The sequence below is a fragment of the Marmota monax genome, unplaced genomic scaffold (genome assembly GCF_021218885.2).
Source record: "Marmota monax isolate L192 unplaced genomic scaffold, Marmota_monax_Labrador192_F-V1.1 WCK01_AAM20220418_F8-fsc00003, whole genome shotgun sequence".
Classification (NCBI taxonomy): Eukaryota; Metazoa; Chordata; class Mammalia; order Rodentia; family Sciuridae; genus Marmota; species Marmota monax.
Genome location: NW_026694084.1, coordinates 16,415,930 through 16,428,548, shown reverse-complemented (window position 1 = coordinate 16,428,548; position 12,619 = coordinate 16,415,930). Strand labels below are relative to the sequence as shown.

The 12,619-nt window shown below is 33.3% G+C and overlaps 1 protein-coding gene across 1 annotated transcript in view; it reads right to left on the bottom strand.

The window, feature by feature from the left end:
• Pkhd1l1 (PKHD1 like 1) overlaps nucleotides 1-12,619 on the bottom strand; it is a 147,724-nt gene that overhangs the window by 127,612 nt on the left and 7,493 nt on the right. Inside the window, exons 3-8 of the mRNA XM_046464638.2 lie at nucleotides 8,780-8,924; nucleotides 7,733-7,841; nucleotides 6,015-6,072; nucleotides 4,170-4,263; nucleotides 1,295-1,348; nucleotides 673-746 (exon numbers count right to left, since the gene is read on the bottom strand). Coding sequence (XP_046320594.1) covers nucleotides 673-746; nucleotides 1,295-1,348; nucleotides 4,170-4,263; nucleotides 6,015-6,072; nucleotides 7,733-7,841; nucleotides 8,780-8,924 — 534 coding nt within the window. The remainder of the gene's footprint in view (nucleotides 1-672; nucleotides 747-1,294; nucleotides 1,349-4,169; nucleotides 4,264-6,014; nucleotides 6,073-7,732; nucleotides 7,842-8,779; nucleotides 8,925-12,619) is intronic.

The following is a 12,619-nucleotide window of genomic DNA, read 5'->3' as shown; positions in this document are numbered from 1 at the left end:
AAATATAATCATGAATGAATAATAATAAAAGAACAGATACATAACCATGTGACCCTGACATTTCTTTTATTCATTTAGCAGCTACTTAATTGTTCATATCCTCTGTGAGGAGTTGAGAGATGCAGGGAGCACACAGTGTGTCCATCTGCTTATAGAGGCTACAATTGTCAAGAACAATAACACAACAGAGAACTAAAAATTGTTACAAACCTAACAAGGAAAAGAAAAGCAGGATTTGAAAATATAAAACCAGATCAAAAAGCAGATTTTCTGAAGACATATATTCTATATAAAATTTTCAGGATGGGATGTTTACAAAAGGCTGAAACAGAAGACAGGAAACTCATTCAAGATTTAAAAGATGGATAGGTCTAGGGTACATAGAGCAAGGGGAAAAGAGAAGCATGAAAGTAAGGCACTAGATAAAATAGCAGAATTAGTCATGGGATCCTCTGGGCAAAGAAAGAAGAAAAAAAATAAACCTAAAGAAGTTTACTTTATATGTAAACCTTAAAAAGAAGCAAATTCATAGATGCTTATATGAAAGTGAAAGAAGCAAGGAAGAGAGGAAATAAGAAAAAAAAAAGATAAAAACAGCAGAGAGGTGCATAGGAAAACCCAAAACAGGGAAGTAGAATCAAACACCTTTGAAGCAAGACGATAGATACTTACCAATGTAAGTTCCAGTTATCTTACAAGTCAAAGAACCTATGTCTCCATTCGGATGATCCAGTTTTAGACCATACCTAACAAATTGTATATGGTAATATTAAATTGTATAGAGATGCTATTTGTTTTAAATGTTACTTTTCCCTGAAAATGTCTCATTAATTTCAGAATCTGTATTAGGATGGAAACCATTGGTACAACTAAAATTTCTGCAAGATGAAAATAATCCCCAGACTTCACTAAAGATATTTAAAGAAAATTTCACTTAATAGTGAAATACTTTGTGAGTAGCTTTGATATTGCCATTAGTATTTCTTCTAAAGAATTTTAAATATAATGAAATAAAATACTTATTTGATTATGATATTTCTTAAACCATCTTTCCTCATAATAAAATAAACAGCCCATATCATACTACATTGGAGACAGAGGAGAGTATAAAGTAGCACTTAACTATATCAATGAATGCTAATGTATAATATAAAATACTATGTATAATATAAAATATTATCATTCATACTATATTTTAAAGCATTTAGATATATAGCATTGCTAACAATTACTACTTAAATTTAGTATGCTTATCTCCTGTTTATAAAAGAAAAAAATTATTTTAGCTACTTACAAATTATCAGATTGTGGTATGAGAAGCTCACAGGGCATTCCTCCAATATAAACTCTGCATAAATATTTTTATTAGAAAATATAAAATTATGTTTAATATATTATTTTAAAATGTTCTCCTCCCATCAAGCTAACTGGTCACCTTATATAATTTTCTCTCAATCAGAAATACCATTGTTTGTATCCATATAAGTACCATTATTAGTATCCATCACTCATTGCTCCAAAAAACATCTAGTGAACATGATTATGTGTCTCTAGGTACTGAATCATATTAGTAAGTGTAGGACTGCCCTGCTCTTGTGGGGCAGATATTTTACTGGGAGACCCTAATAGTCATGATATTCTTCACATATTTGATATGTTAGAAGATATTAAGTACCACAGGAAGCACTTGCCTACCATGTATGAGGCCCTAGGTTTAATTCCCAGTACCACACACACAAAGTACTATAAAAAAAGAAAGCATAGAAACAAATAGACTTATCCACTTAAAGTTCAAGCAATTTCTATTGGAAAAATTCCAATAGAAACATAATATTCAAATAAATGTCATACTGATAGAACCTGGTGCTACTGGAGGCTTGTAGGTAACTGGTATTATATTTTTTGCAACACCAGAATAAACTACCCAGCTTCTGTGACAACAAATTCCAGACTCAAAATAAATTGACATAGAAACTTAAACTATAAAAAATGACTTCCATTTGAAGAGAATACTGAACTTTTAAATATACTTTTACACACAAGTCCTTTCACTTGGCCATTACACATGGTTTATAAAGCAAGTAAACTGAATTATTGTGCCCATTATAGAGGAGCATGGGTTAAAATTCTTCTAACCTCCTATGTTATTCCAATTCAATAAGAAATTTAGCAGATGACACAGGCTTTCATTACATTTAATCCTTGCAACCATCCCATGATTCAGTAACTATCATCCTTCTATTTAAGAAATGAAGAAATTAAGGCAGAGAGTTTAATTATGACACTAGAGCTCCCAAGGCATTTCCTTGTGCCTGAGTTCCATTAAGAGGAGTCAATAGCGAAGGGCTATGCACTAGGCAGTTCTGTTTTCCAGACCTTGTTCATTAAGCCAAATCTCCAAATTCAGATCAGGGATAAATTATAGAGGACCTATTACAGAGACACACACCTGCAACTAGTGAGAGGTAGAGAAGGAATTCAAACCCAAGCTCCCACATTTGGCAATTCCCACTGGTGGTATGCATATACATATCTATCAGAATTTTTTCCACATGATCTCTTAGATGAAAAGCTCCATAGTGGGCACTCGTCCCTCTATTCATTTGTATCTCCTCTGTAATTTGTTCCCAGTCAAAATTTGGAGATAGCTGAATGGACAAGATCTGGGAAGCAGATCTCCTAGCTTCCTGCCCAGTACACAACTCTGCTATAGACTCCTTCCTAGTGGAATTCAGGCACAATGAAATGCCTTGGGAGTCTTGGTGCCCTAATTAATGTGGTGCAAATGAAATAACTGAGTTTCTAAGAATTTCTCATCTGTCCATTAACAGGCAAGTGAAAAAATTTCCTATGCTTATAAGATCTGAGGATTTCCAGAGTACAAGGGTTAGGTAGGCTTCCCTCTGGCATCCCTGATAATCCTGATGTTGTGATTTTATGAAGTAAGTTTCATTAATTTCCTGGTATAAAACAGAAATAAAATTCAATTACAGTGGGGGAAAAAAAGAATTTCTTCTTGGAAGTCAAACTTTCTTCTCCCTGGCATCATTATGACAAAGCATAACTAAGAAAATCCTATTTAAGAATTATAATGTTAACCATTTATAACAATTATATTGAAGCAAACAAAATCTTTACTTATGCTCAATTGTATATATAAAACATTCAATGAGTTTCTAGTGGTTATTTTATTATATACAAGGAATCAATATGTACATTTCTGGAACATGATAGCTGCATACAAATGTAATTTAATTGAGAGTTCTACCTCATAGAATGCCAGACAAGTCACCTTGATTTCATTTAGCAAAATCTTTCAAATTGCTTGTCTTACAAATTTATGTAAGCATATGTATATGGGTATATGACCTTTTATATTTGAAAATCCTCTAGTTGTTGCCTAAATTGTTTATTTATCTGTTTTATACATGTATTCAGTAAGCATGAAACACCTTAAAAGCTGTGTCACAAGTCCATGCTTACTTCTGCAAGAAATGAACAGGGCTTTCCTTCTTCTAAGGCAGGACTGAAATATCCCCATATAAACTATAGGAGGATACTCTAGTGACAATGTTAGTTTCCATTCCAAATGTGGACAATTAGATTTTGATGTTAGTTAACTAGCCAATGTTGCAATCTTGTCCACAGTTGGTAAATAGAGGAATCAAGAATCAAACCCTAGCTTGTGCATGAATTATTTTTCCTCAGCACTTTTACAATACACCACAGTACAATCAGTACAGTAAAGTGCCAAATAGTGTGCTAGAAGGCTTGGATTCTACTCCTAACCTTGACTAGGTTATGTGATCTCCAGGCCTTAGGTATTTTGAAAAATGTACAATGAGGAAATTAAATAATAGTCTTCCATTAATAGAGTTCTATGACTATAAATCAATTACTATTAACCTTGCTTTCATGTGCTCTCTATTAATAAAACCCATCACAGTAAAAGAAGGAATTATGTCATACCAAAAAAGAAAGGAATATAGACCATTGTTTCATGTCAATGAATCAACCAACAGTCTATTTTTCTTCCTTTAATGTAGCTAAAGAAATACTGGCTAGTCCCTTCACATAATTGTGGGTCTTAATATCACTGGATCCATTATTGTTGGAATATCATATCTCATCTATTAGCTATAAGAACATATTTCCACATCAAAAATTACCTCAAAATTCTAACATTTTTCCCATTTGAGCTTAGTGCAGTATTACTTCCATAGACATCAGTGAAGATTCTGCCTTGGATTGTTATTAGTGTACCTAAAAACAAAACAAAAAACACAAAAAAGTTCTGTGTGGTTCTGTGTAAGAATATCTTTCCATATACATAACTCCAAAACTCTAGATTATTCACAATAAAACAAGCATCTTGACATTTATTTCTAATATTTTTCAGAGTGTTCAGCATTTGTCAGAAAGTTTCAATAAGTAAAGCAAAACATTGAATGAGTACCTACAAGTATTTAAAGAGGTGTATCATTGAAGACAGGTTACATTTTTAAGTGAATATTGTTGGGTCAATAGTATTTATTTGAAAAGATAATGATTCCTACTTTATACTGAAAAATAAAACAAACCTTAGGTGAAATAAAAATTAAATATAAAAAATAAAAATTCCTGAAAACTAGGTGAAAATTTATATAATCAGGATGGCAAAGTCTTCTACAGCATAAAAATGAAGAAACGAATAATAAAGGTTAATATCTGTAGATTTGAAATAAGAATTAAACGCCATCTGATGGAAAAATAATACATTTTCAGAGCAAATGATAAATTTAAGAAAATTTCCCACATATGACATATAAATATTTAATATATAAATAATCCTTCAAATAAAATTATTAAACTTAATATAAAAATGACCAGCATTAAATTAAGCCAAGGAGATATTTCTTCTTTATTTAAGAAGGAAATGCAAGTGTTCATTCAATAAGACTAAAAAATAAATTTAATGACATAAATCAAATAATTAGAAAAAAATTAAAACTTACAATATTTTTCATATAAATACTTGAAAACAATTAGTACCTACAATTGTCCAGGTGGTAAAAAAAAAGACAATCTCACATATTTCTGTTGGGTTTATAAACTGGTATAATCATAGTTATGATTATAATAAAACATTGGAAGTTAGCTAAATGTCCAACTGGGGAAAATTAAATACCTTATAGTAGATTCAGATGTAGTCATTGAAAATAATTTTTAATGTTTTCATTAAAACATTAAATACATGGTAATACATAATAGTGAGTACATGGTAATAATACATAATAGTGAGATTCACTGTGACATTTGTACATGCACAGGACATAATTTGATCCATTACATTCTCCAGTACTTCCCCTTTTCCTCCTCTCTTCCCTCCCCCTTGATCTCTTTCCTCTACGTTCTTGGTCTCTCTTCTATTTTTTTCTAATTGGTTCATTATAATCATACTCAAAAGTGGGATTCATTGTGATATACTTGTACATGCACATAGCATTATTTGGTTGATTTCATTCCCCAATACCTCTCTTTTCCCAGACCAGCCTCCTTGTCCCTTGATCCCTTTCCTATATTCTGTTGGTCACTCTTTTTTTGTGTGTGTGAGATAGAGTTTTTATTCCTTTTTTTCTCTTTAGTTTCAGCATATAAGAGAAAAGATCCACCCCTGACTTTCTGAATCTACTTAGCATGATGCTTTCCAGTTCCATCTATTTACCAGCAAATGCCATAATTTCATTCTTCTTTATTGATTAGTAGAACTCCTTGTGTATATATACCACCTTCTCTTTATCCATTCATCTATTGATGGACACCTAGGCTGGTTCCATAACTTGGCTATTGTGAATTGCACTGCTCTAAACATTAGTAGGTGTGTATCAGTATAGTACGCTGACTTTAAAAACTACTTTTTAAAAAATTGATAAGAATTTTACAATCAGAATTTTCAGATATTATAACACTTTATATACTGAAAAAAAAATAAATGACCACAAAACCAAAAGCATTTTAGCTATAATAGAACAAACCTGGAGTTCCAGATAAAGGTGTGAGACTCATTATTGTTGGGGTTCTGAAACTTTTTGCCTGTAAAATAATAATATTAATAAGCAGTCATTTCTATTTCAATTTTAGGCAGTAGAAATACTTCTTAAATTGTTTCTATCTCAACAATATTCAGAATATGATAGTCAAAATATTTTCCTTTCTTATAAAAATAAAATTTAAAACATTTTCTGATTTTACAAAATATTTTCCTAATCCCCTAAAAATTCTCTTTAATTTCAAAATATTGTTAGCTTGAAATTTTACCATTTACCTTGAGAAAGAAGTCAGTTTTACTGGCTGGGATTTTATAAAACATCATATTAAAAATAATTGCTGCATAATGGACTATGTGCTAAGGTACGCAGATAAATATTTTTTAAAACCCTTAAATATAGTACTATGTGTCAATTACTTTTAGATTGCTTTATTAATTTATTTCATATAATTCTCACAATGATGCTATAAGAACCTATTTGAACTCTGAATTACAGAATTAAGCCACTTTACAACTGAGGAATCCTGTGGAAGAAATCTCCCACATCTTCTTGGGGGAATTTTAAGACTCCTGAGTTATGAGAAATAATTCACTAAATAGAACTGAGTCAACTATATGAGTCCTCCATCTGGGGGAACGTGTTAGAAGTCACTGTTGGAGACTGACTTGGTTCCTGGCTGTGACAGAATTAAGAAAACTTCCTTCACAATGAGTGAAGCAGGAATTCCAAGCAAGGGGGAGACAATGTTTGTGGTGAGGAGGGTAAAACTGAGCTGTTCAATGAGGATGGTAGAGAGACCTATTGAGAGGTTATTGCCATAACCAGGGGAACAATGATAAGACCAGTATCAAAACAAAGGTCATGTGTGAAAGAAGAAGAACTTAAGAGCTGAGTCAGAGGATAGGATCATTACAGTTTGGCTTCTGAATGGTTGTGCAACCAAAAGTGAAGGTAGAGAGAAACCAAGGGTAGTAACAATTTTCTAACTTGAGATGGAGAGAAATAATCAGAGAAAAAATAGGCTGAAGGAGGAATAAGAAGAAGTCCAGTCAACTTATTCTGAATTTAGCTCATTTGGGAGCCATTTAAGTACGATATTCAAGGAACCAAAACCTGGCTCCACATCTAGGAAGAAAAATGGGAGCCAGAAATATATGGGAATCAGAATCATCTCAAGGACAAAGGTCATTATGGTTTTGCTTAGCATTCCATCTCATATTGGACGATTGTGGTATTCAGAATCCACCACTTAACACCTAAATACAATTTTTAAGAATATATGAGATGGTGCTTAGAAGAAAATGTAGTTTTACACACTTCTATTCATGGAAATTAAATCTGAGTGAAGGTTCACTATATTAGAAATTATACAGAGAAGAAAAGTAGTTGTGTTGCTGTTCAAGATGAAGTGGTGAATCCTTTGAAAATAGGAAAAGGGAGAATCAAACTAAAAGCAGAAATAGGAAAAAAGTGTGACCAAAAAAATAATTTGAAAGTATAAATATTTAATTCATTAATAAAATTAATTTAACGGAGGAGGAACAAACCAGAAATAAAAGAGATTCAATTACTATGGAGATTCAATTACTGGCGGATATGGAAAGAAAGAACTTGTCAAATCAGAAAGTAAAAACCTAGTTCTTACAAAAAAGAAAGAAAGAAAACAAGCTCAATTATTTGTAAATAAGAAAAGATCCACATACATTAAAGCTGCATGCCCAGCTATTGATATGACCTTTGCAGGTGTTATTTTCTGCAATAGGAATCCCATCCACACTGACTCTAACAGTGTAAGAATCTTCCGGCATTGCTCTGGAAGGCAAATGAAGAATATATGAGAAATGCAATCATTTTATTTAGCGTATAATATTAATGAAAAATACTGCTCCAGATCACATGTTATTTTTGAAAGTAAAAATGTCTAAAATTCAAATTGACTTATAGCCAAATTCCATGTGAGAAGGGGTCCATCCTGAACCACTCCATGTTGCAAATTATAATATCATATGGCTCAGCAAATGCCTAGTCTGTGTTTATTGGTGCTAATTAAAGAGGACAACAAATAAAATAAAAAACAATAATATTCATTTAAAAGTACTAACATTGCCTTGGTATATATTTCATGCTGTGTTTTTTTTTTAAATAAAGTATTAATCAACTTTTCCCTTAAGGAAGCTTTTGATGCTGAAAAATAGTTAGCATGGGTAATGTAGATGAAATCCTCTGGAATATATGCTGTTGCTAAGGTCAATACTGAAGATGTTGCAATTTAAAAAAATTAATTTTTTTCCTAAGATGCTAATAATACACATCAATTTGGGCTGAAAGGAAAGAACTTGAAATGTCACTATGCAAAATGATCATCTTTAATCTTAATAACTATGTGAATATTTTGAACAAAATTAATCAAACTGGACAGGAAAGCATAATTTTGGTATTTTGAGGCACATCATTACAATTTAATAGTAGCCATTTATCTCCTAAAAGAGCTCAATAACGATAAGATAATGGCTCTAATAAAATGAAAAAGGATATAGGATATATTTTTATCATGCCCATATGTGGAAAGAACATTATAATTGAATATAATAAATGTATAAAATGGTCTAAACATTATGAAATCAAACATAACTGATAATCAGAAAGATTGCTTGCAATATACAGAGTGACAAAACTCTTCCAATACCAATATGCATAAACTATTTCTGACATCAAAAGAATGATGTTATTAAAGATACTTTGAAACAGACCTAGTATAGCATGTAATTTGAGTTGAATGACTTGAGTCTTTTTCTACATCACAAGTAATTGACCGAAAAGAAGAAACTAATTGCACACTGTTTCCCAGCTCAGCGTTATCAACTCCAAAGTCAAATTGGTTTGCTTGAGAGAAACCTGGAAAAGTAAGAACACTCAATTATTAATAACAGAATTCTATTTTTAGAGATCTATAATTACAATAATCTATTGTAATTCAGTATCAAATCATTCAATAAATAATAATGAGTTGTTCTGAAGTTAGTTGTTAACCGACTGCATATTTTCCCTATGATTATATAGGTTATCTTGTTTGGTAGCACAGAAATTGGCTTAAGTTAATTCATTCACAAAAGTGTTATGGCAGAAAACACACGCACATACACACACACACACACACACACACACACCATCACCACCACCACTACCACCAAATACCGATGCTATGTGTGGTGGGGAAAACTACTGTTTAAAAACAATGGACTAAAGGACCTAGAAAGAGTTGAGGAATATTATTTTATAATTCCTGTGAAGTAAGTCTTAGGTGAAGACTTGTAAGGAAATAGTTTAGGTAGGAAGGGATAAGGGAAAGTAAATCTCGAAGAAAAAGAAGCTGGGCATTACTGAGGACAACTGTAGCTCCATCTTGCTGGAATTTCTAAGGAAAATAGAAAATGCCCTTCTAATGAAAGAATCAGTGGCAATATCCTCACTGGTTAAGGGTTCCCCCTGGGGGATATAACTTTTCCTGCACTTTTGGGCTGCACATAGGTGTATGCGATGTTGGTTCCAATGTCCTAAGTCACATGTGAGTGACTTAGAGAACTTCAGGCAGGAAAGTGGAAGCATAGATTGAGTCAAAGAACTCAGGGAACTATTTACCACAGCTTTGAACTAGAGTTAAGAACAAGAGGATGTGAGTCTAAGTATAAAAGGCATCTGGTACAGTCCATGCTTTACACCATACATATCTGCTTATGCCCTACATTTTAAGCACATTCACCAAGTCTGATATCAGTTTCAGTCTGGTAGCTAGTTGAGAGCTCTACTAAAGATTTAACACAAGAGGGTTAGTGCAACAAGCCACAGGCCTCCCTGCCATAACTGGTCCTGAGTCTATAATGAATACTCACCATGGCCCCTCTCTATCACACACTGTAGATTTACCTATCATTAGCACTGCAGATAATGGAGACGACACTAGCCTTCATCTTTGGGAAATCTGAATCCTTAATTGCCTTACCCTTGTTGGATTGTAGTTGCTGCCATTGCTTACTCACAGTTATGCAAGCCAAGAGATGCTCCCACAAATATCTTGAATTCCAGATACACTCCTCCTTTCTGCACTAAGCAAAAACATTACCTCTTCATGATAAGGAGAATTGATTGTTTCTAGAATTGTACTAAATGTTCTAGATAAATTCAAACTAATTAGATAGTAATAATAGTTTCAGTTCAGTTCATAGCTCAAATTGTGATCCCTGGTGGAAGCCTTCTCTACCTGGAAACTAACACTACAAATACAGGATAGCCTAAGGTTGCAAGTAGAGATGGCAAAAATTCAATTTCTGGATCAGTGAGAGTGATGGTGAAGGGAAACACTCCTTTGTTTCCAGGTCCATGCATTCTATCTGCTGGGAAACAGGAGCATATATCTTCATGGTTCAATGCATGTGGAGTACAATTGGACAACAGCAGGCTATTTCACAGGATATTATCTTCAACCTGGCATCTTGGCAGGGGTTTAAATTGGCTCTTCTATCATTCTATTAGGCTAGATATTTCCTAGTGACACAGGTTTTGTGGTCATGTGGTCATTATTACAACTTTCTCACTATTAAATGAAAATATTTTGTGGAATTACATGACAATAAGTCTGATTCTACAAGCTCTCAGAAGATGGTGCTGGCAGAAACACTGTGGAGAGAGAAGGAAAAGCCCATATCTGGAGTAGGTATCAGTTCCAGTGACAAGAAATCTCTACTCTTTTCATTAGAGAAGGGAGTGATGTAATCCACTTGTCACTTAGTAGCAGGGTGGACTTCTTGAGGGTAGTACCTTCTAAGAGCTCAGTGTTGGTCTCTGCTACTGGCAATATGGTAGGTTATTTGTTATTGGTGGAAATAAGTCCATAGTGTTGGTCCATGCACAGCCTCCACTCCATGCCACTTTCTATGGCACTGAGATAGCCAAAAAGAGAAGCTCCAGATGAATCATCTAGTTGATCTTTTTATTGCACTCCTCTGTGTGGGATGCTATAGGAGTTAACTTGAGATACGTAGATTGGCATGCTTTTTGCTCAACTACTTGGGTCCCTTTAGCTATCTCTCTAATTTTCCTTTTTCTGATCTTCCAATTCTGTTTTCAGGACCTGGCCAACTTGTCATCAACCACTGCCTAGGAGTCCATTATAGCCTTACCTTGAATGACTGTTCCCTCCATACAAAGTCACTGATTATGTGTGCTGCTCATAGTTCTCCTTACCAGGGAAGATGACAGTGGAAAGCAAAAGGCTAGAGTGACTTCATAGCATTTATAACTGAAATCAAAGGTGATGCCACGAAACTCTTAAGCAAGACACAGGTATAGATGGTCCTGGAAACTCTTCAGAGGGAGCTTGAAAGTATCTAAGGGAAGTGCATTTTAAATAGAGGAAACAGAATGTGCCAAACCCCTGTGGTGGGACCATATGTGTGGATTCAAATATGAGCAAAGTGTGGCTGGAAAAGGATGAGTGAGAAGTGGTACCAAATTAGACCAGAAATAGAGGCATTTAGGTTATTTTTATGAGTGGGGAACCATTGGGGGTTTTGAAACAGAGGCACAGCCTCATCAGACTAATATTACCCTAGATTCACTGGCTGCTGTTCTGAGAAAAGAGAAGCTGCTTCCTAGTAAGTCATGGAGAAATGGGTGGGATTAATATTTTGGCTAGGATTCAAGAGAAGATTGAAGAACTATAAATAAAAGGAATAAATACTGGTAACATTTTTCAGGAATTTACTGTAAAAGGAAGCAGAGAAATGAGGTGGTAGAGAAGGGAGTGCAGCAAAAAGGTCAATGATTTTGCTTTTACTTTTTTCAGGTGGTTGAAATAACTGTATGTTGGTATGCTGATGGGCATGACCCAATAGAATGGGACAAATGGATGTAAATGTAATGTAAAATAGCAGAAAATTATTTTAATCTCACTACATATGCAAATTCAAAACTACACTTGGAAGTGGACATTAACTACTTTTATGCCACATTAAAATTTTTTTAATATTTATTTTTTAGTTGTAGTTGTCAATACCCTTATTTTTTTATGTGGTGCTGAGGATCAAACCCAGGGCCTCACACGCTCTAGGCAAGGGCTCTACCGCTGAGCCGCAATCTTAGCCCACATGAAAAAATTTTTTATTATTGAAACAATATTCACCTTTGAAATAAAACTTATAGATGAGATCAATTGGATAGTATTCTACTAATTAAGCCCTACAATTAAGTATTCTTCTAATAATATGTTAATGACATATCTAGACTAGTTTGCAAAGAGAATTGCATACAACTATGAAATTATCTACAATATAATATTTTATAAAACTAAATTAGTAAACAGTTTTTGCCCAGATTACTTCAAAATCTAAAATTTCTAAAGTCTGAAATTTTAAAATTGTCTATTTAAAAATATTTTTCTAGGACTATTACAGGTACTTAACATTAGAACACCATTATGGTCAACATGGTGACTAATACTATTTTTGAAATTATAAAAAAATTTCTTTTACAGTAAAATATTTGCATTCATGTTATTAATATAAGTTTATTAGCCATTTAAATTTCATATTACA